The sequence below is a fragment of the Mauremys mutica genome, chromosome 3 (genome assembly GCF_020497125.1).
Source record: "Mauremys mutica isolate MM-2020 ecotype Southern chromosome 3, ASM2049712v1, whole genome shotgun sequence".
Lineage (NCBI taxonomy): Eukaryota > Metazoa > Chordata > Testudines > Geoemydidae > Mauremys > Mauremys mutica.
The window spans coordinates 6,425,342-6,449,272 of NC_059074.1; the positions used below are offsets into that span (position 1 = coordinate 6,425,342).

Consider the following 23,931-nt stretch of genomic DNA (forward strand, 5'->3'; position numbering starts at 1 on the left):
CCCCCCCGCTCGCCTTCTCAGCCCCCACCCCGGCTCGCATACTCACCCCCCGCCACTGCCCGCCTGCTCGCCTCCTCAGCCTCCCACCCCCCTGGCCAGTGTTGAGCTGCCAAAATCTTAACAACCGGTTCCCTCCTCACCCCACAAGGGGGTTGTGGCCCGTCCCTCCCCCAGGACTCCTGCCTCGTCCAACCCCCCACGTTCCTGGATGCCCCCCACCGGGAGGCAGAGGCGGAGGTGAGCTGGAGCAGGGAGCGGTTTCCCTGTGCCCCCCCCCCACCGGGTTACCTGCTGCGGCGCGGGTGGCCCCCCCGCCCCAGCTCACCTCGGCTCTGTCTCCGCCTAGCTGGGCCTGAGCGTGAAGCCGCCGCTTGCTTCTCTGCCCTCCCCAGCTTCCTGCGCGAACAGCTGATTCGCGGGAAGCAGGGGGAGGGGGAGAAGTGGGGCAGAGCGTTCAGCGGAGGAGGCGGCGCAGCGGTGAGCTGGGGCCAGCCGCAGAATCACCTGCCCCCCGGCCACTGCCCGCCCGCTCGCTTCCTCAGGCCCCCTCCCCTGCCGCTTGCCCACTCACCCACCCCACGGGCCGCACAGTTAGCCCACGCAGGCTGTATGTTGTGCAGGCCTGATTAACACTCTGATCACCTGCTGTCTCCTGTCTTATACTTGGATTGTAAGCTCTCTGGGGCAGGGTCTGTCCTTTGGTTCTGTGTTCATACAGAGCCCAACACGCTGGGGGTCTGGCCATGACCAGTGCTCCTTAGCGCTATGGTAACACAAATAATAAATATCAATGATTCTGCGACACGCTCACACTTACTTTAAACCCCATTTGTGGTTCCACTGGAGTCAATGGTCCTGTTCAGTTAGGCACATGTGTGTTTGCGAGATCAGACTCTTAAAGGACACCTTGAAAATCAAGGTCATGTTGCGTCTGCTCTAGGTGGAAACTGAACATCCCATGGAGCAGGGGGTTTGCTCCAATATCTTTGGCCTACGTTCAGTCTGGGTAGCTTGCTCTGGGCCGCTCCCTCTGTGGACACTGTACTGTTGCCAGACAGCACCACCCAAACCCAAAAATACAGCCCCACAGAGCAGGGGGGAGCATCCCTCACCTTCAGCTCCTGGAGCTGCATCTTCATCTTCTCCTTTGCCGTCTCAAACATTCCATCCTCTGCCTTTTTCTCAATGCTCTCCCTGAGGGTATTTTGCATCCTCTGGCAGGATCGTGGCCCCTGGTTCTTAGCCGCCTCTGTTGGAAAGATGGGAACAGTCACAGCTCTAGACAAGACTGGGAAGGATTTGGGGCAGGGAGGGTGGCAGGTACTGGGTTTAGGTGAAGAAAATAACAGCAGCCAATGGCAGTGACGGCACCACTCGAAGGGACATCTAGCTGCTTCTTCTAGTGACAGTGAGCTTAGTGCTGGAGAAAGGAGCCATCCTGGCTGCCCCAGAGAATGACACTTCCTCAATGCAAATGACCCCTCCATGTCCACACGTGTCCCAGTCCAGAGTAGGAGGGACCTCACTGCCTCAGGGCACTGCAGAGATGCCAGTGAAATGCTGAGCAGGAACTGATTTGTGCCAGATCCCAATCCCTGTTCCAAGACTCTTCCCCATCCCACTCCTCTGCCTCAGTGCAGTGCCCTGGCTCCTTTTCCCACACGTCTTTAATCTTTCTGGAACTCCTCCACCCAGGGCCGTCCCTAGGGAGATGTGAGGCCCGGGACATAGGTGCTCCCCCTGGCTCCGCCCAGGCCCCGCCCCCACTCCACCCTTTTCCCCAAGGCCTCACCCCTGCACTGTCTCTTCTCACCCCCACTCCGCCCTGCCTCTTGCCCGCCCAGTTCTGCTCCCTCCCCCGAGCACACTGCACCCTCGCTCCTCCCCCCACATCGCCTCCTGACATCGCGAAACATCTGATCCGCGGCAGGCAGTAGGCGCTGAGAGGGAGGGGGAGGCACTGATCGGTTGGGCCTGCCAGTGGGCAGGAGGCACTCGGGGAAGGGGGAGGTTCTGGTTGGGGGCTCTTCCTCACCCCCTCACCTGCCTGTTGCTCACCTCCCCATTCGCCTCCTTACCCCGCTCACCTGCCCACTGCCCGTCTCACCTCCCTGCCCGCTTCCTAACGATTTTATCAAAGTGCGGGGCCTAGGGCGGTCGCCTCGATTCACCGTATCCAAGGGACGGCTCTGCCTCCACCCATCCACAAGGATCTCAGACTGACCCCAGCAGTAGAGAGAGAAAGAGACAGAGACACACACACACAGTATTGAGCACAGGGTCATGAGACCTGAACCAGAGACCATGAACCAAAGTCAGGCCATGTATTAAAGCAGGTGCTTACAAGTTCACTGTCTGGTACATGAACTTGGCAAGGATCCTGCTAGCATTGCTAAAACACAGGCACTTCTAAGAAGCATGGTTTCTCTAAAGGGAAATCGTGTCTTACTAATCTATTAGCGTTCTTTGAAGGGGTCAACAAACAGGTGGACAAGGGAGATCCAGTGGATGTAGTGTACTTAGATTTCCAGAAAGCCTTTGATAAGGTCCCTCACCAAAGGCTCTTATGTAAATTAAGTTGTCATGGTGTAAGAGAGAAGATCCTTTCATGGATTGAGAACTGGTTAAAAGACAGGGAACAAAGGGTAGGAATTAAGGTAAATTCTCAGAATGGAGAGGGGTAACTAGTGGTGTTCCCCAAGGGTCAGTCCTTGGACTAATCCTATTCAACTTATTCATAAATGATCTGGAGAAAGAGGTAAACAGTGAGGTGACAAAGTTTGCAGATTATACTAAACTGCTCAAGGTAGTTAAGACCAAAGCAGACTGTGAAGAACTTCAAAAAGATCTCACAAAACTAAGTGATTGGGCAACAAAATGGCAAATGAAATGTAATGTGGATAAATGTAAAGTAATGTACATTGCAAAAAATAACCCCAACTATATATACAATATGATGGAGGCTAATTTAGCTACAACAAATCAGGAAAAAGATCTAGGAGTCATTGTGGATAGTTCTCTGAAGATGTCCACACAGTGTGCAGAGACGGTCAAAAAAGCAAACAGGATGTTAGGAATCATTAAAAAGGGAATAGAGAATAAGACTGAGAATATCTTATTGCCCTTATATAAATCGATGGTACACCCACATCTTGAATACTGCGTTCAGATGTGGTTGCCTCAGCTCAAAAAAGATGTACTGGCACTAGAAAAGGTTCAGAGAAGGGCAACTAAAATGATTAGGGGTTTGGAGAGGGTCCCCTATGGAGGAAAGATTAAAGATGGTAGGACTTTTCAGCTTGGAAAAGAAGAGACTAAGGGGGGATATGATAGAAGTATATAAAATCATGAGTGATGTGGAGAAAGTAGATAAGGAAAAGTTCTTCATGCAGCACACAGTCAACTTGTGGAACTCCTTGCCTGAGGAGGTTGTGAAGGCTAGGACTATAACAGCGTTTAAAAGAGAACTGGATAAATTCATGGAGGTTAAGTCCATTAATGGTTATTAGCCATGATGGGTAAGGAATGGTGTCCCTAGCCTCTGTTTGTCAGAGGGTGGAGATGGATGGCAGGAGAGAGATCACTTGATCATTACCTGTTAGGTTCACTCCCTCTGAAGCACCTGGCATTGGCCACTGTCGGAAGACCGGATACTGGGCTAGATGGACCTTTGGTCTGACCCAGTATGGTCGTTCTTATGTAAGCATCAGTCATTGGGTATGTATATAAACACATTCCAGAAGGCTAGCACAGGTACACCTCCAATCTAGCACAGGCTAAGAGGATTTGACAGAAGGATATTTTGCCAGAGACATCAGAAGCAAGGAGGTAAGAAGCAGGTGTCATGAAACACATAAGGTTGTCTGTAAGTTATTTGTCTCAGTCTATTAATGTTGGGGTACCTCACCTTAACCCTTTGCGTGGCCGACAGGACAGCAGAAATTCCACCTGCTGACTGAGCCGCTCCTTGCCAAGGGGCACTGTGCCTGGAGAGCAATAAACCTGGCTGGATGGCTGGAAGGGAGCACCGGCCGTATCCGTGGCATCACCAAACGCATGTTGCCCAAGAACACCAATTTACATATTTTGCTTCATGCTTTACTGGTGCTAATGAAACTGAGATGGTCCCTGTACCTGGTCCCCAGTGAGAGGCAAGAAGAGTTCTTCTATCTGTCTGGAAAAGAGGCCAGAGAACAAACTTCTTCTTCACTTTCCTGCCCCATTTTAGTCACGGTCAGTGGCTCTTGTTCTTGGTCGCCAACTGTTCCTGTCAAGTGCATGTTCCAAGCTGACACCAACCTCCTTCATGTCCTCCTCCAGCATCTCAAACCATCCTTTTCTGGGTATTCCCCATGGTCTTTGTCCTGTGACTAGTAGGTATTGTATTCTCTCACCAACATATCCAATGTGGTGTTGTCTCACATGACCCGGCCACCTCAGTCAATGCTCCTTCAGCTTTTCTCTGATGGGATCTACCTGCATCACAGCTCGTACCACCTCACCGATTAGCACCTCAGCTCTGTTCTTACTTATTGTCCCCCAGAGCATTCTCATTTCCACAGTGTGAAGGAGTCGTTCTCTCTTCCTTCTTGGCCTGCATTCTGTCCTGTATGTCACGGCTGGTCTAACCACGGTCTTATACACTTTGCTCTTTAGTTTTCTTGACATGTTAGTATTGCAGAGAACTCCTCATCAACTCCCTCCATTTACACCAAGTGGTCTTCATGAGACTCTTAACATCCAAATCCCCATTCCCATCAAGGCTTAACACTGATCCAAGGTATTTAAATTGTTACACCATCCAGCTTTACTGGCTTCTCCTTGTCCCTCTCCGTGAAGTATTCCATCTTTTGACAGCTGATTTGTAAACAATTTTCTGCTCCTACAGCCCTCCACCATTCTAGGTCCCTTTCTAGATCGTGTTATCCTTGCAGCACAACATTATGTCATCCGTGAAAAGCATGTTCCATAGAGCCTCTCTCCTAATGCCCTGCAATCACATTACAATCACAAATAGGAATGGGCTTAAAGCTGATCCTTGTTGTAGACCTTACAGGAAATGGCCCACTGGAGCCAGAGCTGCTCCTCACTACTGTTTTGTGGCCCTTGTACATGTCCATGATAGTCTGAACATATACCTCTAGCAGATTGCGTGTCCACAGGCATCACCTCTAGGGACGTTGTCAGAAGCCTTCTCTAAGTCCACAAACACTAAATGCAATTCCTTGTGTTTTGCCCTGTACTTCTCCATCAATATTTGGGCTGCAGACACTGTGTTGATCGTTGACCTTCCTGGCACAAACCTAGATTAGTTGTCACTTACTTGATGCTCCAGTTCCTCACAAAGTCTTTTCTCGATAATTCTTTCCAGCCATTTCATCATGTGACTCATTTATTTGATGGGTCAGTGTGTCAGTGCAATAGTGCCCTCTCTGGCACCTGAGCTCACTTAGCCTGGCAGGGCTGTTAGTCTATTCCTGGTGCCCAGAAATCTGAAAACTCTCTCTGCCCTTAAGTTCATCAGGGGGTTGGTAGGGGAATCCAGGCCTGCTCACTTCACTGGGGTCCAGCTCAGGGCCTCAAGCTAGATAAACTGGATCAGCGTTCGTCGATTCTGGCTGTGCCCTGAGCTCCTTCCTACCTTCCCTCGGGTTTCTGCAGGCTCTTCAGCCTGGTGCTCTGGTCATCTCTTTCTAGGGTGTCAAGTATCAGAGGGGTAGCCGTGTTAGTCTGGATCTGTAAAAGCAGCAAAGAGACCTGTGGCACCTTAGAGACTAGCAGACGTTTTGGAGCATGAGCTCTCGTGCTTGAATACCCACTTCGTCGGATGCATGGGTGACATATCATCTGACAAAGTGGGTATTCACCCACGAAAGCTCATGCTCCAATACATCTGTTAGTCTATAAGGTGCCACAGGACTCTTTGCTGCTCTTTCTAGGGTGTTGTCCCTGGTGGCTCTTCAGCAGCCTGCTAGCAGGAGTTCCCTTCTCCGCCTGCTCACTCCTCTGGCAGGTGACACGCCCCCCTGCTTCTCGGCCCTTTGATACTCCCAGCTGCGGTGAGACTGCCAATCAGCAGTGCCTGTGCTAAACCTTAGGTTGCTGGGACAGCATGGGATAGATACACTCCATGACAGTCAGTAATTACGACATGCTTCCACATCCTTTTATGGTCGAAGATAGAGACCAATGTGCTCTCCCTTCACCTGGCATTTTTCCAGTTTGGAGGCTAAAGTTAAAGAAGTTCATCATCGTCATCATCATCATCACTCCTTCATGGCCTGATGCCAGAGAACAAACCGACACCACAAAACGCAGGGTCACCCAGCAGAAGGGTCCTACCTTCATAGTAAGGTTTTAGGTCACTCTGGATGGACAGCGGAAGGGACTCATAGACAGCCATCTTCTTCTTAACAATCTCTCTTTCTATGGTCCTCAGGATGATGTTTGTCTGGGTGAATCAATTTAAAGCATTTGCCATTATCTTTTAAATCCCTCAACTGTAAAAGCAATCTAAATAATTGGTTTGGAATTGGAGACCTGCCCAGGGATTCGGGGGTGGGAACGTGGTTTGCTTATTGGTTAGACCCAGAATCAAAGTGGAATATTCAGGTGTGGGATTCTTAAGGGCAGAGTTTTAGATACAAATATGTGAAGTCAAATAGCCTGTGAGTTTCAAAAACCTTTCCCCTGCTTAAAGGCTAAAGAGCACCTGGTGCCTTCTAAGTAACTTCATTGCTCCTGTGCCTTAAGGGTGGCTGAAGATTCCCTGGTTGGAGGTGCAGACTGAGTCTCTGATGGGACTTCCACCTCTACGACCTAGTCCAGTCCACAGTGTCCAACATATGCTCTGGTGGCTCCAGCTGATTATAATCACCAGCCAGTTAAGGGGGCAGGTTCTCTTGTTAGCTACGAGGATGCGAACCCCATCTGGTATGTCCTTTGGGATTCCCAGGTGCTTTCCAATGGTAGAAAGCAGTTGGGGTACTTGCCATAGGAATTCACAAGAGCCCAGACTTAACCACAGCAGCAGCCTAGCAGTGCTATGGTGGAACTGGTGCAGAGCGGAGTGTAACTATCCTGGACCTTGGACCTTTGTTCTTGCTAAGCTGCATGGTTGGGCGGCTGCCCAGGAGAGATTTAAGTGCCACACATCCCTCGGTGCACATAACAAAATTCACATAACAAAATTCATTCTGCCCATGGAGGGAACATTGCCTTGGACCAGGATCATTTTCAATCCTTGCTATTTATTTCAAGCCTGAGCAGGTTTCGCTGGTGTGCACAGAGATTCGATGTCTGATTATCTTACATTCTGGGGGTTGGTCCTTGGCCCTCCCTTTGGGCTGACCTCACTGGATGCACCCATCTGGCACAGGAGGCATGTTAATGGTGGGGACGGGGGTTGGAGCACATTGCCTTGGGCTTTGACCATCCTTGCCAGTCAGGATGGTCCCTAGGGAAACCATTACCAGTGTCATTTAGGCCTTTAGGATGCTCTAAGTTACATCAGGGCCAAACCAGTCCTGGAGTGAAGGCGATTCCCCCGTCCCCGCTCCCGGGGTCCTGTTCTAAACACAGCTCTGCTGCACCTGAGAGTCTGGCCGTGTGTGGATGCCAGGTAGTAAATGCTAAACCCTGTGAGTTGACTACAGCCTACAGCTGTTCATGTCTCTTATCAGTGGGTCAGAAGGCAGAGTTCATCACAGACCCGATCCTGCACTCCCTGAGAGTCCCCATCACCCATTGTTATTCTCCCATTGTTATCCCCATCACCCATTGTTACCCTCCCATGGTTATCCCCATCCTGCAGCCCTCCTCGGCCCTGCCAAGCGGAGAGGCAGGATAGCCGGACGACTCTCACCCCAGAAGTTCTGTCTGGCAGGGCAGAGCACTCACTCTTCTCTTAACCTCGACTTACTTCCTCAGTGAAGAAGTTGAGCTTGCAGTGGTCACTGGTCACTGGGTTTTTAATCCCAACCTCGCCGATTTTCTCCTGCACCGAGTCTTTGAACATGTCAAGGCAGGGTTTCAGCGAGGCGCTGGTTCCCTTTTGGATCCTAGTTGGATAATAAATTATAAATCATTAAAAAGACATATGGGCTCAATCCCTGCTTACTCGACACAGCTGAGCGGGGAGGTAGGAGGAGAAACAAAGGTGGCTCTAAGCCATATGTATCCCTCACCTCCAATCCCACAGCTGGCCAGGTGCCATGCTGACTCTGGTATAAGCTAGAGCAGCCACAGGGCTACTCTAACATATGACACCTGGACCGATCCCCTGAGAACGGTTCTGTCAGCTCAGGATCACTTGAAGCCAGTGCACACAAGTGCCTATCACACTCCCTCCTTCCCTCTGCTCAGCTCCAGATCACCCCCTTTTCTAGCCAATAGTGTAAAGCTGGGAGATTCCCCTCGGTCAGGAAGGAGCAAACTCCCAAACACACCTTTCTATAGCAGCCGGAGTAAACATTTGACCCCCCAGCTCTGCAGGAGCGACACCTCCACTGCCTCAGCTAGTGGGCTGGGCCCTTCTCCTTTTGGGCACCGGGGATGGATTGATGTCACGGAGCTTGTTCATTTCCGTATGTGCCAGTATCCAAGGCCACTTACACCCCAAAGGGGCACAGGGTGGCATTTCTCTAAGTTACTCAGGTACAGTGCAATTAACGAAAGTGTGAATGGCAGGTGGGGGCAGGCCCGCTGAAATCAATGGAGCTGCAAAATTTGTCAAGGTGTCACCTTATTCTCCTGAAATCCCTCCTTAAACCCAGCTCTGCTGGGACTACATAGCACCCCCTCGGGCCTGGGCTACCCTAGTGGCAGCTGAGACTTCTGCTTTTTGCTAAGCCCACTTCATTTTGTTGCTCGTCTTCCTATCCATCCCCACCGTTTGTTGGATGCCCAGACTGTGAGCAGGGTCTGTCTTCTTCTTAACATGTCTGCACAATGCCCAGCACAATGGGAGCCAGGATCCTTCACTGGGCTTCCTAGGCCCTACCATAACAATTATAAAACGTGGATGAGAGAGGAGAGTCAGGGCTGATCGTCTCGTCTACAATCATAATAATGTGTCATGACTGGGGCTTGAACGGTCATGCCTAGTGGTCAGAGCAGGGATGGTCAGAGGCCAGGATTCAGAATATGGGTCAGAGCTGGGGTCAGGAGTCCAGCAGTCAGCCAAGAGGCAGATCTCACAGACTAACACTTTAAGACCCGAAGGGACCATCATGGTCATCTAGTCTGATCTCCTGCACATCGCAGGCCATGGAACCTCACCCACCCACTCCTGCAATAGACCCAGAACCTCTGGCTGAGTTACTGAAGTCCTCAAATCATGATTTCAAGACTTCAAGTGACAGAGAATCCACCATTTACACTAGTTTAAACCTCTAAGTGATCCATGCCCCATGCTGCAGAGGAAGGCAACACCCCTCCCCCCACCGCCCAGGGTTTCTGCCAGTCTGATCCGAGGGAAATATTCCTTCCTGACCCCAAATATGGCAGTCCATTGGACACTGAGCATTTCAGCAAGACGCACCAGTTAGACACCTCAGAAAGAATTCCGTGTAGTACCTCAGAGCCCTCCCCATCTAGTGTCCCACCACCGCCATTGGGGATATTTGCTACTAGCAGTCGAAGATCGGCTACATGCCATTGTAGGCCATCTCATCAAATCATCCCCTCCATAATTTATCAAGTTCAGCATTGAAGCCAGTTAGGTTTTTGCCCCCCACTGCTCTCCTTGGGAGGCCACCTGAATTTGTTGATGGCCAGTTTATAGCTATTTGTTCTTGCACTGGCTCTTAACTTAAATAATTCCTCTCCCTCCCTGGTGTTTATCCCTCTGATGTATGTATACAGAGCAATCATATCTCCCCTCAGTCTTCATTTGGTTAGGCTAAACAAGCCAAGCTCTTTGAGTCTCCTCTCACAAGGTAGGTTTTCCATTCCTTGGGTCATCCTAGTAGCCCTTCTCTGCACCTATTCCAGTTTGAATTCATCATTCTTAAATATGGGAGACCGGAATTGCACACAGTATTCCAGATGAGCTCTCACCAGTGCTTCGTATAATGGTATTAACACTTCCTTATCGCGACTGGAAATACCGTGCCTGATGCATCCTCGGATCGCATTAGCCTTTTTCACGGCCACATCACAATGGTGGCTCATAGTCTTCTTGTGATCCACCAATACACTCAGGTCTTGCTCCTCCTCTGTCACTTCCAACTGATAAATTCCCAGCTTATAGCAAAAATTCTTGTTAATTCCTAAGTGCATAACCTTGTACTTTGCACTATAACATTTTATTCCATTTCTATTACTCCAGTTTTCAAAGGATGTCAGGTCTAATATGATATTCTGGTGCTCCTCTGTATTGTCAATACCTCCTGACTTTGTGTCATCTGCAAATTTTATTAGCACACTCTCACTTTTTGTGCCAAGGTCATGAATAAAAATGTTAAATAAGATGGTTCCCAAGACCAATCCCTGAGGAACTCCACCAGAAATCTCCATGCAGACTCACAGTTCACCTTTCAGTATGACCTGTTGTAATCTATCCTTTAACCAGTTCCTTATACACCTCTCAATTCTCATATTAACTCCCATCTTCTCCAATTTAACTAATTTCCCATGTGAAACTTTATCAAATGCCTTACTGAAATCCAGGGAGATTAGATCTACTGCATTTCCTTCGTCTAAAAAAATCAGTTGTTTTCTCAAAGAAAGATCAGCTTGGTCTGGCATTATCGACATTCTGTAAAACCTTATTGTATGTTATCCCAATTCCTGTTTACCTCTATGTCCTTAACTACTTTCTCTTTCTTTTGTTCTAAGACCTTGCGTACAACTGAGGTCAAACTAACAGGGCCGTAGTTTTTCAGATCTCTTTCCCGCCCCTTTCTTAAAAACAGCTACTATATTAGCAATCCTCCAGTCATAGGGTATGACTCCCGAGTTTTCCAGATTCATTAAAAATCCTTGCTATTGGGCTTGTGATTTCATGTGCCAATTCCTTCAATAAACTTGGAGATTATCCAAACCCTCTGATTTAGTCCCATGAAGCTTTTTAGTTTGACTTGCACCTCAGATGTGGTAATTTCTACTGTACTTCCATATCTTCATTTCCATTAGCCACCCTGATACTAACCCCTGAGCTCCTCATTCACCTTATTTAAAACTCAGGCAAAGTATTTGTTTAGGCCATGTTTAGATGAACTTTGATCTCTGCCCATCCTCAGTGTTTAGGGGTCCTCCTTCTTTTTTCCTTGTTTTCTTTTTATTTATATGGCTACAGAACCGTTTACTATTGGTTTTAATTCCCTTTGCAAGGTTCAGCTCTGCTTGGCTTTGGGCAGTTCTCACTTTTCCCCTACACTTACTGACCTTCAAGAGGTAGTTTTCCTTGCTGATCCTTCCCATCTTCCATTCTTTGTAGGCTTTCTGCTTTCTCTTAATAATCTGTTCGATACGCTTGCTCATCAAGCTTGGTCTGGTAACGCTTCCCTACAAATTTCCCCTCTTGCTTGGGATGCAGGCTTCAGGTAGCTTCTGCAACTTTGATTTAAAGTAATTCCAAGCCTCCTCCACATTTAGATCCTTCAGTTCTTCAATCCAGTCCACTTCGCTAACTAATTCCCTTATTTTCTAAAGTTTGCCCTTTTGACATCAATAGTTGCAGATCTATTTGTGGTTTTCTCTCCATTTAGTTTAAACTGAATTAGCTCATGATCACTCGGAACCAAGATTGACCTCTACAACCAGTTCATCTCTGAGGTTCTCACTACACTAATACCAAAATCTAAAATGGCATCACCTCTTGTGGGTTCAGTGACTCTTTGGTGAGGAAATCTGTCAGACATCACATCCGGGACAATCTGGGCCCGACTATTATTACTAGCACTTCTCCTCCAATCTGTATCTGGGAGGTTAAAGTCTCCCATGATCACACAATTCCCAGTAGTATTTATTTCACTAAAGACGTCTCTATCCAGATCAAAATCAGCTCCTGGGGTCTGTAGCCGACCCCCAGCACTAACCCAGTAGAGCCTCTGGTAGCTTTCTTCCCCAAAGTGATTTTGACCCAAAACAGACTCTGTTTTAGCCATTCCGTCACTCCTAATTTCTTTACAGTCTGCCTCATCCTTAATATGCAGTGCTGCTCCACCACCTTTACCTTTAGTCCTGTCTTTTCTGAACAGCACGTACCCTTCAATACCTGTACTCCAGTTATGACCACTATGCCACCATGTTTCTGATATCTCTATAGTATCCGGTTTCACTTCCTGCACCAGTAGTTCTAGCTACTCAATGTTGTTCCTCAGGCTCTGTGCATTGGTGTACAAACATCTTAACTGTTGCTGGTTGGTTTTGCCCAGTTTCCTCACCCAATTGGGTACAGTCATTCTACTGCCAGTATCGCCTGTCTGTTACCTTCACTGGTACTGGCAGTATCTTTCCTGTTAATGTCCATTCTCCTACCTACTGCTGTATTCTTTCTTTCCTGATTTTCCTCCTGGTTAATATTAGAATCAGGCATGGAGATTACATGAGCATCTCCCAACCATCTCCCCCAAGTTCCTACTTCAAAGCTTTTTTATTCAGTTGTGCCAACCTCCATCCCAGAAGTCTATTTCCCTCCCTACTCAGGGGGAGTCCATCCTCTGTCCGTGACTGCCTCCCCGTAGTCAAACATCCCAAAGCCCTCCTTATAGTACCACTGCATGAGCCATCTGTTGAGCATCATAATCTTGTCTTGCCTTCATTATCCTCCTCCAGGGACAGGTAAAATTCCACTGAAGATGAGATTCCATTTCCTTAAGCATCTTCCCCTGTCTGGCACAGTCTCCTTTGATGCACTCCAGAAAGAATCTACCAGTATCATTTGTTCCCATGTGAAGTACAGTCAATTGATTCTTTCCTGCTCCTGTTAGGATCCTCTTCAGCCTCGGATCCACATCCCATATCCAGGGCCATATTTCCAATCAGGCACATGTGTAGGGGCGACAGCGTTCTAGGGGCACGCTAAGATTGACAAGTGCGCAATTTCCTAGCCCAACTGGGCTATTTTTGGCAGTTCTGAGTTGCGGTACTTTGGGCTATTTTGCTGCCCTGCTGCCACTGGCCACACTGCTCGGGAGGGAGATCTGCCCCGCCCCTTGCCGAGATGCCCCACACGCTGCTGGTCTCATATCGTGCCTCCTCCCCTTAGCCATTTGCAACATGTGCAGAAGTCTTGTCCAAGGGAGGCAGAATTTTGCAGAGGCCGCTGTGGTGCCGGAACAGCCTGAGCTGGCTGAGGCTGACTGGTCTGGTGAGTGGCAGCAAACAGCTGGCAGACGGGTGGCAGGGGCATTTTTCTCCTCAAGTCACAGCAGCCTTTTTGGAGCCAGGTTCGGAGGCGGAGCGGGCCACACAGGCTGCTGGGGGGAGGGGTCACAGGGCCACATGGGGATGCAGGAGGGGGCTCCAGACAGGGCCACATGGGGACCAAGGGGGGGTGCTGAAGATTCTGTGCCTAGGGGCGTGTAAGTTGTAAATCCAGCCTGGCCTGTGTCTTAGCGCCCATCAAACAGCACACCCTTCTTTTCTCCGGGTCAACTCTGGTGACAAGCCTCTCTGTTCTTCATAGTAAGGGCCCCCAATCAGATAGAGCTGCCTCATCTTGGAGGTGGTGCAATTCTCCAGCCTTCTTTCTGGCTGCAAGTTCTCTTCTCCTTTGTTCTCTCTTGCAGTCTTCTGCGAGTCGGCCCCAGTAAGATAGAGGCCTTCTCTATCGACTCTTCCTCTCTGCTGTTAGGGCTAGCCACTCTTCTCCTCTTCCTTGCCTCTCACCTTCCGTTACTGCCTGCTGTGCCCCTTCTTCATTCTCCAGCTCAGTAAACCTGTTCCTGAGTGCTATGCATCCCTCACTAGCTGGTCTTTTCCTCTGCCTGGTTCTCGTAGTCACATGCTTCCTCTGGCCACTTTCTTCCCCCAGCAGCAGGGCCGGCTCCAGACCCCAGCGCGCCAAGCGTGTGCTTGGGGCGGCATTTTGCTGGGAGGGCGGCAGGCGGCTCCGGTGGACCTCCCGCAGACATGACTGCGGAGGGTCCGCTGGTCCCGCAGCTCCGGTGGAGCATCCGCAGGCACGCCTGCGGGAGGTCCACCGGAGCCGCTGGACCAGCGGACCCTCCGCAGGCACGTCTGCAAGAGGTCCCCCGGAGCCACTGGACCGCCAGAGCGCGCCCCGCCCTGCTTGGGGCAGTGGAATTCCTAGAGCCACCCCTGCCCAGCAGTCTACCTCCCAGTTCTCCAGTCCAGCTTGCAGCTGAGAGTCTTGACTTTTCCCTTCAGCGTCCTCTCACCTTCTCTCCATCATCTGCTCGAATCCCCTTTGAAATTCAGCCTAGTTCCCACTTGCATCTCCAAGCCTCGGTTCTTCTCTTCCACCAGCTCTATGAGGCGGCACTTCATGCAACCGAAGCTCTTTTCAGGTACCCGCTCCAGGCTAATGTACATCCTGCAGCTTCCGCATCCGGTCATCTTCCTTGTCTCTTCCATTCCTTGGGTCACTACCACTGCTGCCCTTGTATCTGTCATAACCTTCCCACCTAAGCTTCTGTCAGGTGGAAACAAAAACACACAAACACCAAACAGTCCCTCCCTCAAGCTCCCCTTCTAAACTCCCACTGGAACTCCCCTGTTTTCCGTTCTGTTTGCTAGCTCCTGTGCCACTGACTGGCTGCTTTCCTGCCATTATAGGGCCTCTAATCAGGGAAGTCCCACCCTCTAATTGGGAAAGGCCCATCCCCTAAAAGGGGCTCTGCTATGATCAAAGGCTCTGCTTCTCTCATAGCTGGCCCCTATCAGTCTCTGCAAACTGAAACAACCACCACCACCACACAACACACAAGAACTCACTCACTTCCCCTAAGGAACAGGGGCTTGCCTCCTCCCTTCTCCTCCAACACAACTCCCACTCAAATTCCACTGTTTTCAGCTCTGTTTGCTGGTTCCTGTGCACATCACTACAGCTAGGGAGTTCACCTTGTTTCACAGACACTTCCTGGCACTCCTCATGGGTTTAACTAGGGTGCCTGGACCAAACAGCGCCATGAGGGAAGCTGTCAGTCTGTCCTTCCCAGGTGGTACTTCCTGTGTGTTTATCTCCTCAGGGTCTAGATCTGTGGCTCTCAAACGTTTGTACTGGTGACCTCTTTCACACAGTGTAACCCCCCTTATCAATTAAAAACACTTTAACATTTAACACTATTTTAAATGCTGGAGGTGAAGGGGGGTTTGGGGGCAGAGGCTGACTGCTCGCAACCCCCCATGTAATAATCTCGCAACCCCCGAGGGGTCACAACCCCCCATTTGAGAACCTCTGGTCTACATGATAACACATGCAGCCCTACCACATGCAGCCCTGCTGGGTAGTGGTGCGGAGGTGTCAGCTGTCCTGTACACCCAGTTTCTAGCCTCCCCAGAACCTCACATCATGCTCCAGCTGGAATGGGGTTAGGGGAGCTGCTGGGGGACTCCACCAGACTGGGTTACCCAGGAAGGCCAGAGAACAGGGTTCCGCAGGATCCTGGGGCCAATGGCGAGCCCAGAGAGCCCTACCAAAGGAGACTCGGTGTCTTTGCAGCCTGAGTGGGACAAGGCTCCTCTCTCCTGAATATATTTGCGAACGTGGAGTCGATTTTGTCATAGATGGGCTGAGCGAGGGCGCAGTTGAGGTCTATGCGGGTGACGATCCGGGACGCGTACACACCATTCTTCTGGCACACGGCTTTCAGGATCCTGTGGAAGCCTCGGTAGCCAGTATCTCGCTGGATAATTGGAAACACAGTTGTAATGAAGTGGGTATGGGATACATTCCTTACGATTTGTATTACAGTAGGACCTATAGACCCCAGCTGAGCTAGGGCCCCATTGTGTGGGAAGCTGTACATACATGCAGTGGAGCTGGAAGGTGTAATTTCCAGCTCAAGTAGACATATCCACACTAACTCTGATCCGTCCAAGACCCTAAGTATGTACTTGGGGCAGCAAACCCCCCCGCCCCCTGCCACCTGTGCCAGCACTGCTACACTTCTATTTGTAGTGCATTTGCTCGATCAGATGCCAGCTGCAGTGTAGATGCACCAATAATGAGAGACAGGCTCTGTCCTGAAGAACTACTCTAACCCATGTGCTTTACACTGTAGCATTTGACTTTGTCCCTCACGGGAGAGGGGAGATACAGTGGGGAAAGACATGGATCTTAGCTGGTTATTCTGTGTCTTTGCACACAGACATGCAGCGCGCAGGGCAGGACAACTCAGAAAGACCCAGAAACTTCCAGAACGGGGCATGGCAGTTACCTGATGAGCTCAGTAGTGGTTAATGAGGCTGTGTAGCTTTGCAGGTCAGACCCAAGTCACCTCTGAGAGCTGAGCCAATCAGCAAGTTGGGGGAAGGTTATAAATAGAGGAATTAAAAACAGCCCTGTGGACTCAGCAGCTGATTGAAGCAGGACCAAGAAGTGAGGTTGCTGGGAGGGCTGGATCCCATCCCTGCACCACTCTGGGAACAGGTCAGTGCTATTCCAGCTTTACTTACTAGGGAAGGATTAGGATAATGTTGGTCCATAGCAGTGTGTTTTTTATGGACCCAGAAGGAGAGCGGGGGGCGGGGGAGCATTTATTAGCTTTAGTGGTGTAGACCACAGAGCTAGCTTAGCAGTAACGCAAGGAACCTACAGGCCTGTATCCTGTAAGGCACTGGCTTAACCACGTTAAGATAAGTAAAGTAGGTCTCAGAGGGGCAGCTGTGTTAGTCTGTATCAGCAAAAACAACGAGGAGTCCTTGTGGCACCTTAGAGACTAACAAATTTATTTGGTCATAACCTTTCGTGGGCTAAAACTCACTTCATCGGATGCATGCAGTGGAAAATACAGTAGAAAGATATATATACACAGAGAACATGAAAAAATGTTTGTTACCATACCCACTACAATGAGAGTGATTGGTTAAAGTGGGCTATTGTCAGCAGGAAAAAAAAAACTTTTGTAATGATAATCAGGATGGCCCATTTCTAACAGTTGACAAGAAGGTGTGAGTAAGAGTGGTGGGAGGGGGTGGGAAATTAGCATGGGGAAATAGTTTTTACTTTGTGTAATGACCCATCCACTCCTAGTCTTTATTCAAGCCTAATTTAATGGTGTCCAGTTTGTAAATTAATTCCAATTTTGCAGTTTCTCATTGGAGTCTGGTTTTGAAGTTTTTTTGTTGGAGTATTGTGACTTTGAGGCCTGTAATTGAGTGACCAGCATATATAAAATGGTCCAGCAGTTCCCAGTAATCTAGATTAATAGCTTGCTCAAGAGAGGGAGTTGGTATGTAATGATACCAGGCAACTTTAGGAACACTGAACTGATACTGGGCTGAGATATTTTAGGATAGGTAATAATTGGAGACATACCAATCTCCTAGAACTAGAAGGGACCTTGAAAGGTCATCGAGTCCAGCCCCCTGCCTCCACTAGCAGGACTAATTTTTGCCCCACATCCCTAAGTGGCCTCCTCAAGGATTGAACTCACAACCCTGGGTTCAAGCAGGCCAATGCTCAAACCACTGAGCTATCCATCCCCCCCTAGGAAGGGTGGGAGTATATAAGTATATGAGCATATGCAGGGGATGACACCACACGTATCCCTAATGCTATATTACTGCTATTTGTTTTTGTGGTTTGGAACTTCCTTCTCTTCCTTGATTGTGTTAATAAAAGTGGCTAAGGCTTTGCCTTGCCCTCAGTGTGAGTGTCTTTGCCATGCACCCTGGGTTTCCCTCAAGATATTGAACTGATTCGTTTTAATTCTGCTGAGTCTGATTCTGGAATGAGAATCTATTACCCCCAGCTCATTAAATTAATATCAAATGGCAATCAATACCATTAACTGCCATTAAAGAATCAGGCTACAGAACCTGTGGCACTTACATTTGTCTCTCAGCTAATTGCTCTGAACTGGGATTCTGTCTCGGTTAGAGAGCATGTGAATGCGGCAGCACTTACTGAGAGGAGGGTCTGTGAATTCTTGCCCAAGTTAGCTGGGTCTATGGGGAGAAGATGGTGCCCTATAGAGTGAGAGGCTTGTAGAGATCCAGGGAATGGATATTTTATAGGCTGATCCCGATCTCTGGAGTATTCTGGATACAGGCTAGAGCAGGGGTTTGCAAACTGGGGGTCTGGGCATCACAAGGTTACTCTGGGCATCACAAGGTTATTACATGGTGGGTCGTGAGCTGTCAACTTCCACCCCAAATCCCGTTTTGCCTCCAGCATTTATAATGGGGTTCAATATATAAAAAAGTGTTTTTAATTTATAAGAGGGGGTCACACTCAGAGGCTTGCTATTTGAAAGGGGTCACCACTAAAAAAGTTTGAGAGCCACTGGGCTAAAGATTTGTGTTTCACCAGCAACTGAGAGGACCAGTCAGCTACTGCCCCAAGGGCTGGGAGCTGCTAGCTGGGGAGCTCCCCAGAGTGTCTGTTCACTGCCAGAGTCTGAACTGTTTGACAGGAGTGTTCTTGAGCTCTGAAGAGTCCAGGTGACACACACGACACACCACGGTCACACTGCAAAGACTGAGGGCTTGTCTACACTGGCACTTTACAGCGCTGCAACTTTCTTGCTCAGGGATGTGAAAAAACACCCCCGAGTGCTGCACATTTCAGTGCTGTGACGTGCCAGTATAGACAGTGCACCAGCGCTGGTAGCTATGCCCCTCGTGGAGGTGGAGTTTTTTAGAGCGCTGGGGAGAGCTCTGCCACAACTACACAAGCCACATTAAATGTAGGCAAGCCCTGAGAAATCATCTCTGAGGGGAGATCAGAGGGGAATATGTTTTGATGTGTGAGCTAAAGTACAGACAGAGTTACCCTGAAACCTTATAGTGGAATGTTTGTAGCCGAAACAAAAGGGGGACAGTCTGTATAAGCAGATTTACTGTCTAAGAGCTTTTGTTTAAATGTTCTTCACAGTATTCCAAATGTGACTACAGTGTTGTATATGATTTACCGTGCGTTTTGTGAGCACTCAATGTTTGTTTTATCAATAAAGTGTCCGGTGCTTCCCCAGGAAATGACTGGGAACTGTGACCCTCCATTTATCAGGGTTTTACATTCAATAGCCCCAGAGGTTACAGGAGACAGGTCTGACTCTCTGTGATGCTTTCTGGAAAGATAGAGCTCTGGCCAGTGCATCAGCAAAACGCTAAGCTGAGGTGCAGGAAGAAGGGGAGTGGAATAGATCTATACAGAATTTTGCCTAAGCACACCCTGCCCTCTCACTTACTGTCTTAATAGACTGAAGAAGGAAGGATTATTATCTCTACAGTACAGATGAGGCGCACAGGCACAGAGACTAAGGCCTGGTCTACACCTAAAATGTAGATTGACATAACTATGTTGCTGAGAGATGTAGTTAAGCTGACCTAAGCCTGGTGTTGGCACTGTTAGGTAGATGAAGAATTCTTCTTTCGACCTCTCTATCACCTCTCAAGGGGGTGGATTAACTCCAGGATGAAAACCCTTCTGTCGCAGTAGAAAGTGTCCACACTACAGTGAGACAGGTCAAGTTGAGAAGCATCTTACTCTGCAAGTCATCCCACTGAGGGCTACTCAGGGGAGCAAAGTACTACTCACTCGAATAAAGGCAGCAGAATGGAGCCCTATATTAATTTGGGGCTGGATTCCAATACCCTTACTCACCGAGTAGCACTTTACCTCACAAGGAGTCCCATTGGTGTAAGTGGCTACTCCATGCGAATAAGAGGATCAGAATCAAGCCCATAATATGCTGGTCTCCTCTGATGCCTTTCATCCAGTGCCCTTCACAAACCTTAATTAATCCTCTCAACACCCAATAATAATTCTTAGCCCTTATAGGACTTTCTGCCACAGATCTCAAAGCACTTCTCAAAAGTTAATAAGCAACGGGGAAGCAAAGGGGGAGGTGGTTGCTGGCCAGAGAATGAAAGGTGCACATGAGGTCTAAGTCAAGAACTTGCTACTCACTGTAAGGAGCTGAGAGAACGTTTTTTGGTGAGATAATTTTGCTTTCTTCACACCTTCGTTAAGAGGCTGTTCCAGCTGGGCAAAACATTTCTCAATCTCCTTCTCCAAAGCCTTGATCTTTTCCTTCACAAAGCCTTCCAAGCCGCTCTGCTCATAATGATCCTGCAATGGCAGAAGAGCACAAGACACATCATTGCACAGCTGATGCTGGAGGCAAAATAAAGATACACACCAAGATTTCTTCTCCCTAAAAACCGCAGCACAGGCCTGGGTTCGGTCAGCACCAGATGGGAGGCATCTAGAGAACACACTGTGCTGGAAGAGGTGGTGTCGCCAGTCCAGCTGGCCAGCTGGGGTGCTCTGAGTCAGTACTGAACCAAAGCCCTTGCATGGCATGATGCTGGGAGCTGCGGGAAGGAGAGGGGGAAGTGACAGCTGGGCATCAGGGGAGATACAAGGTTTGGCTGCCTTTGCAGATAAACCCTGTAGTGGTTTTAAACGTCAATTATAGATAGGGGGAAAAGAACAGAATCTCTGTAACTTTTTCTTCCTTTCACTGCTTTACCCACCCACAGAACACAATGGGCACAGGGATACATTTTTGTCCCCCAGTGATATGGGTCCAGCAGTGAGCATTTGGGAGGTAATGCTTGGTGTGACATCATCAAAAAGCCCAACCAGCCAAGTACAGCATGGCCTTGGACAATGTGGGTGTGTCTCCCCTGGGGAAAATAGCATGTTTCAGCTCTGACGCAGTTTCACTGATGCTGCCAATGGAGTAAGCTGTAGTGTAGAAAGGGTGCAGGGATTTCTACCATGTCATCATCTAGCCCTGCTCTAGGGACAGAACTCAGAGCCTCTTGTATCAAAAAGTATAGACCCTCTCCCTAGTTTGAACTATAGAATCATCCCCATTAGCGGTCAGCAGTATAGGGTCTATGGCACATAGCTGAACAGCTCCAGCTCCATCCATCAGGGTGCAGTGGTGCATTTACACTCTAGTCAGCTCATTACTAGATTTCTGGAGCAGATTTGCATTTGTTTCCTGCTAGGAACCATGGAGCGAGTGGCCTGGTTCAAAGGAGCAGGGATGGAACGGGGAGAAGGCAGAGTGCAGAGAAACTGCTGCAGTGGGAAAAGAGGGGAATCATAGAATCATAGAATCATAGAATCTCAGGGTTGGAAGGGACCTCAGGAGGTCATCTAGTCCAACCCCCTGCTCAAAGCAGGACCAAACCCAACTAAATCATCCCAGCCAGGGCTTTGTCAAGCCTGACCTTAAAAACCTCTAAGGAAGGAGATTCCACTACCTCCCTAGGTAACCCATTCCAGTTCTTCACCACCCTACTAGTGAAAAAGTTTTTCCTAATATCCAACCTAAACCTCCCCCTCTGCAACTTGAGACCATTACTCCTTGTTCTGTCATCTTCTACCACTGAGAACAGTCTAGATCCATCCTCTTTGGAACCCCCTTTCAGGTAGTTGAAAGCAGCTATCAAATCCCCCCTCATTCTTCTCTTCTGCAGACTAAACAATCCCAGTTCCCTCAGCCTCTCCTCATAAGTCATGTGCTCCAGCCCCCTAATCATTTTTGTTGCCCTCCGCTGGACTCTCTCCAATTTATCCACATCCTTCTTGTAGTGTGGGGCCCAAAACTGGACACAGTACTCCAAATGAGGCCTCACCAGTGCTGAGTAGAGGGGGATGATCACATCCCTTGATCTGCTGGAAATGCCCCTACTTATACAACCCAAAATGCCATTAGCCTTCTTGGCAACAAGGGCACACTGTTGACTCATATTCAGCTTTTCGTCCACCGTAACCCCTAGGTCCTTTTCTGCAGAACTGCTACCCAGCCATTCGGTCCCTAGTCTGTAGCAGTGCATGGGATTCTTCCGTCCTAAGTGCAGGACTCTGCACTTGTCCTTGTTGAACCTCATCATATTTCTTTTGGCCCAATCCTCTAATTTGTCTAGGTCCCTCTGTATCCTATCCCTACCCTCCAGCGTATCAACCACTCCTCCCAGTTTAGTGTCATCTGCAAACTTGCTAAGGGTGCAGTCCACACCATCCTCCAGATCGTTAATGAAGATATTGAACAAAACCGGCCCCAGCACCGACCCTTGGGGCACTCCACTTGATACCGGCTGCCATCTAGACATGGAACCATTGATCACTATCAATATTCACTGCATCATCACTGTGCTAGGAGTGATGCAAATTGTAGTGCCCAAAGCTCTTCCAGCCATACCACCATGTCTCCTGTGGAGTTTAAATTCACAGCCAACAGGACAATGCCGAAAGCCTCTGCCACATAATCCATTAGCAGCTTCTCCTTCTCTTTCAGATAGATCTTCCTGATGTACTCTCTCAGCTTGGGGATCTCTGGAATAGCACAGAGAGGCAGAGTTAGTCCTGGTATACACCAAGGATGACCTAAGCATGGTGCTCAGGGCTGTGAAAAATTTCACTCCCTGTGTGATGTAAGTAAGATCGACCTAACCGCCACTGTACATAAGAACGGCCATATTGGGTCAGACCAAAGGTCCATCTAGCTCAGTATCCTGTCTTCCAACAGCGGCCAATGCCAGGTGCCCCAGAGAGAATGAACAGAACAGTTGATCATCAAGTGATCTATCCGCTGTGGCCCATTACCCAGCTTCTGGCAAACAGAGGCTAGGGACACCATCCCTGCCCATGATGGGTAGTAGCCTTTGCTGGACTTATCCTCCATGAATTTATCTAGTTCTTTTTTGAACCCTGTCGTAGTCTTGGCCTTCATAACATTCTCTGGCAAGGAGTTCAACAGATTGACTGTGCGTTGTTTTGTTTGTTTTAAACCTGCTGCCTATTAATTTTATTTGATGACCCCTGGTTTTTGTGTTATGAGTAAATAACACTTATTTACTTTCTCCACACCCATCATGACTTTATACATCTCTATCTTATCCACCCCCCTAGTCGTCTCTTTTCCAAGCTGAAAAGTCACAGTTTTATTAATCTCTCCTCATATGCAAACTGTTCCATAGCCCTAATCATTTTTGTTGCCCTTTTCTGTACCTTTTCCAATTCCAATAGACCTTTTTTGAGATGGCGCAACCAAATCAGCATGCAGTATTCAAGATGTGGATGTACCATGGATTTATATAGAGGCAATATGATATTTTCTGTCTTATTATCTATCCCTTTCTTAATGATTCCCAACATTCTGTTTGCTTTTTTTGACTGCTGCTGCACATTGAGTGGATGTTTTCAGAAAACTATCCACAATGACTCCAAGATCTCTTTCTTGAGTAGAAGCAGCAAAGAATCCTGTGGCACCTTATAGACTAACAGACGTTTTGCAGCATGAGCTTTCGTGGGTGAATACCCACTTCTTCGGATGCAAGTCTTCACTTGCATCCGAAGAAGTGGGTATTCACCCACGAAAGCTCATGCTGCAAAACGTCTGTTAGTCTATAAGGTGCCACAGGATTCTTTGCTGCTTCTACAGAACCAGACTAACACGGCTACCCCTCTGATACTTTCTTGAGTAGTAACAGCTAATTTAGACCCCATCATTTTATATGTATAGTTGGGATTATGTTTTCCAATGTGCATTATTTTACATTTATCAACACTGAATTTCATCTGTCATTTTGTTACCCAGTCACCCAGTTTTGTAATATCCATTTGTAACTCTTCTCAGTCTTCCTGGGACTTAACTATCTTGAGAAGTTTTGTATTATCTGCAAATTTTGCCACCTCACTGTTTACCCCTTTTTCCAGGTCATTTATGAGTATGTTGAACAGCACTGTTCCCAGTACAGATCCCTGGGGGATACTACTATTTACCTCTCTCCATTCTGAAAACCGACCATTTATTCCTACCCTTTATTTCCTATTTT

The 23,931-nt window shown here is 48.5% G+C and overlaps 1 protein-coding gene across 3 annotated transcripts in view; it reads right to left on the reverse strand.

Moving 5' to 3' along the window:
- Positions 1-23,931, reverse strand: part of LOC123367551 (nuclear GTPase SLIP-GC-like) — an 85,905-nt gene that overhangs the window by 6,354 nt on the left and 55,620 nt on the right. For all 3 annotated transcript variants that reach the window (XM_045011869.1, XM_045011866.1, XM_045011867.1), the window contains 6 exons: positions 22,296-22,429; positions 20,045-20,206; positions 15,607-15,815; positions 7,922-8,060; positions 6,343-6,451; positions 1,113-1,249 (listed from right to left, as the gene is read on the reverse strand). In XM_045011869.1, the coding sequence (XP_044867804.1) occupies positions 1,113-1,249; positions 6,343-6,451; positions 7,922-8,060; positions 15,607-15,815; positions 20,045-20,206; positions 22,296-22,429 (890 nt within the window). The remainder of the gene's footprint in view (positions 1-1,112; positions 1,250-6,342; positions 6,452-7,921; positions 8,061-15,606; positions 15,816-20,044; positions 20,207-22,295; positions 22,430-23,931) is intronic.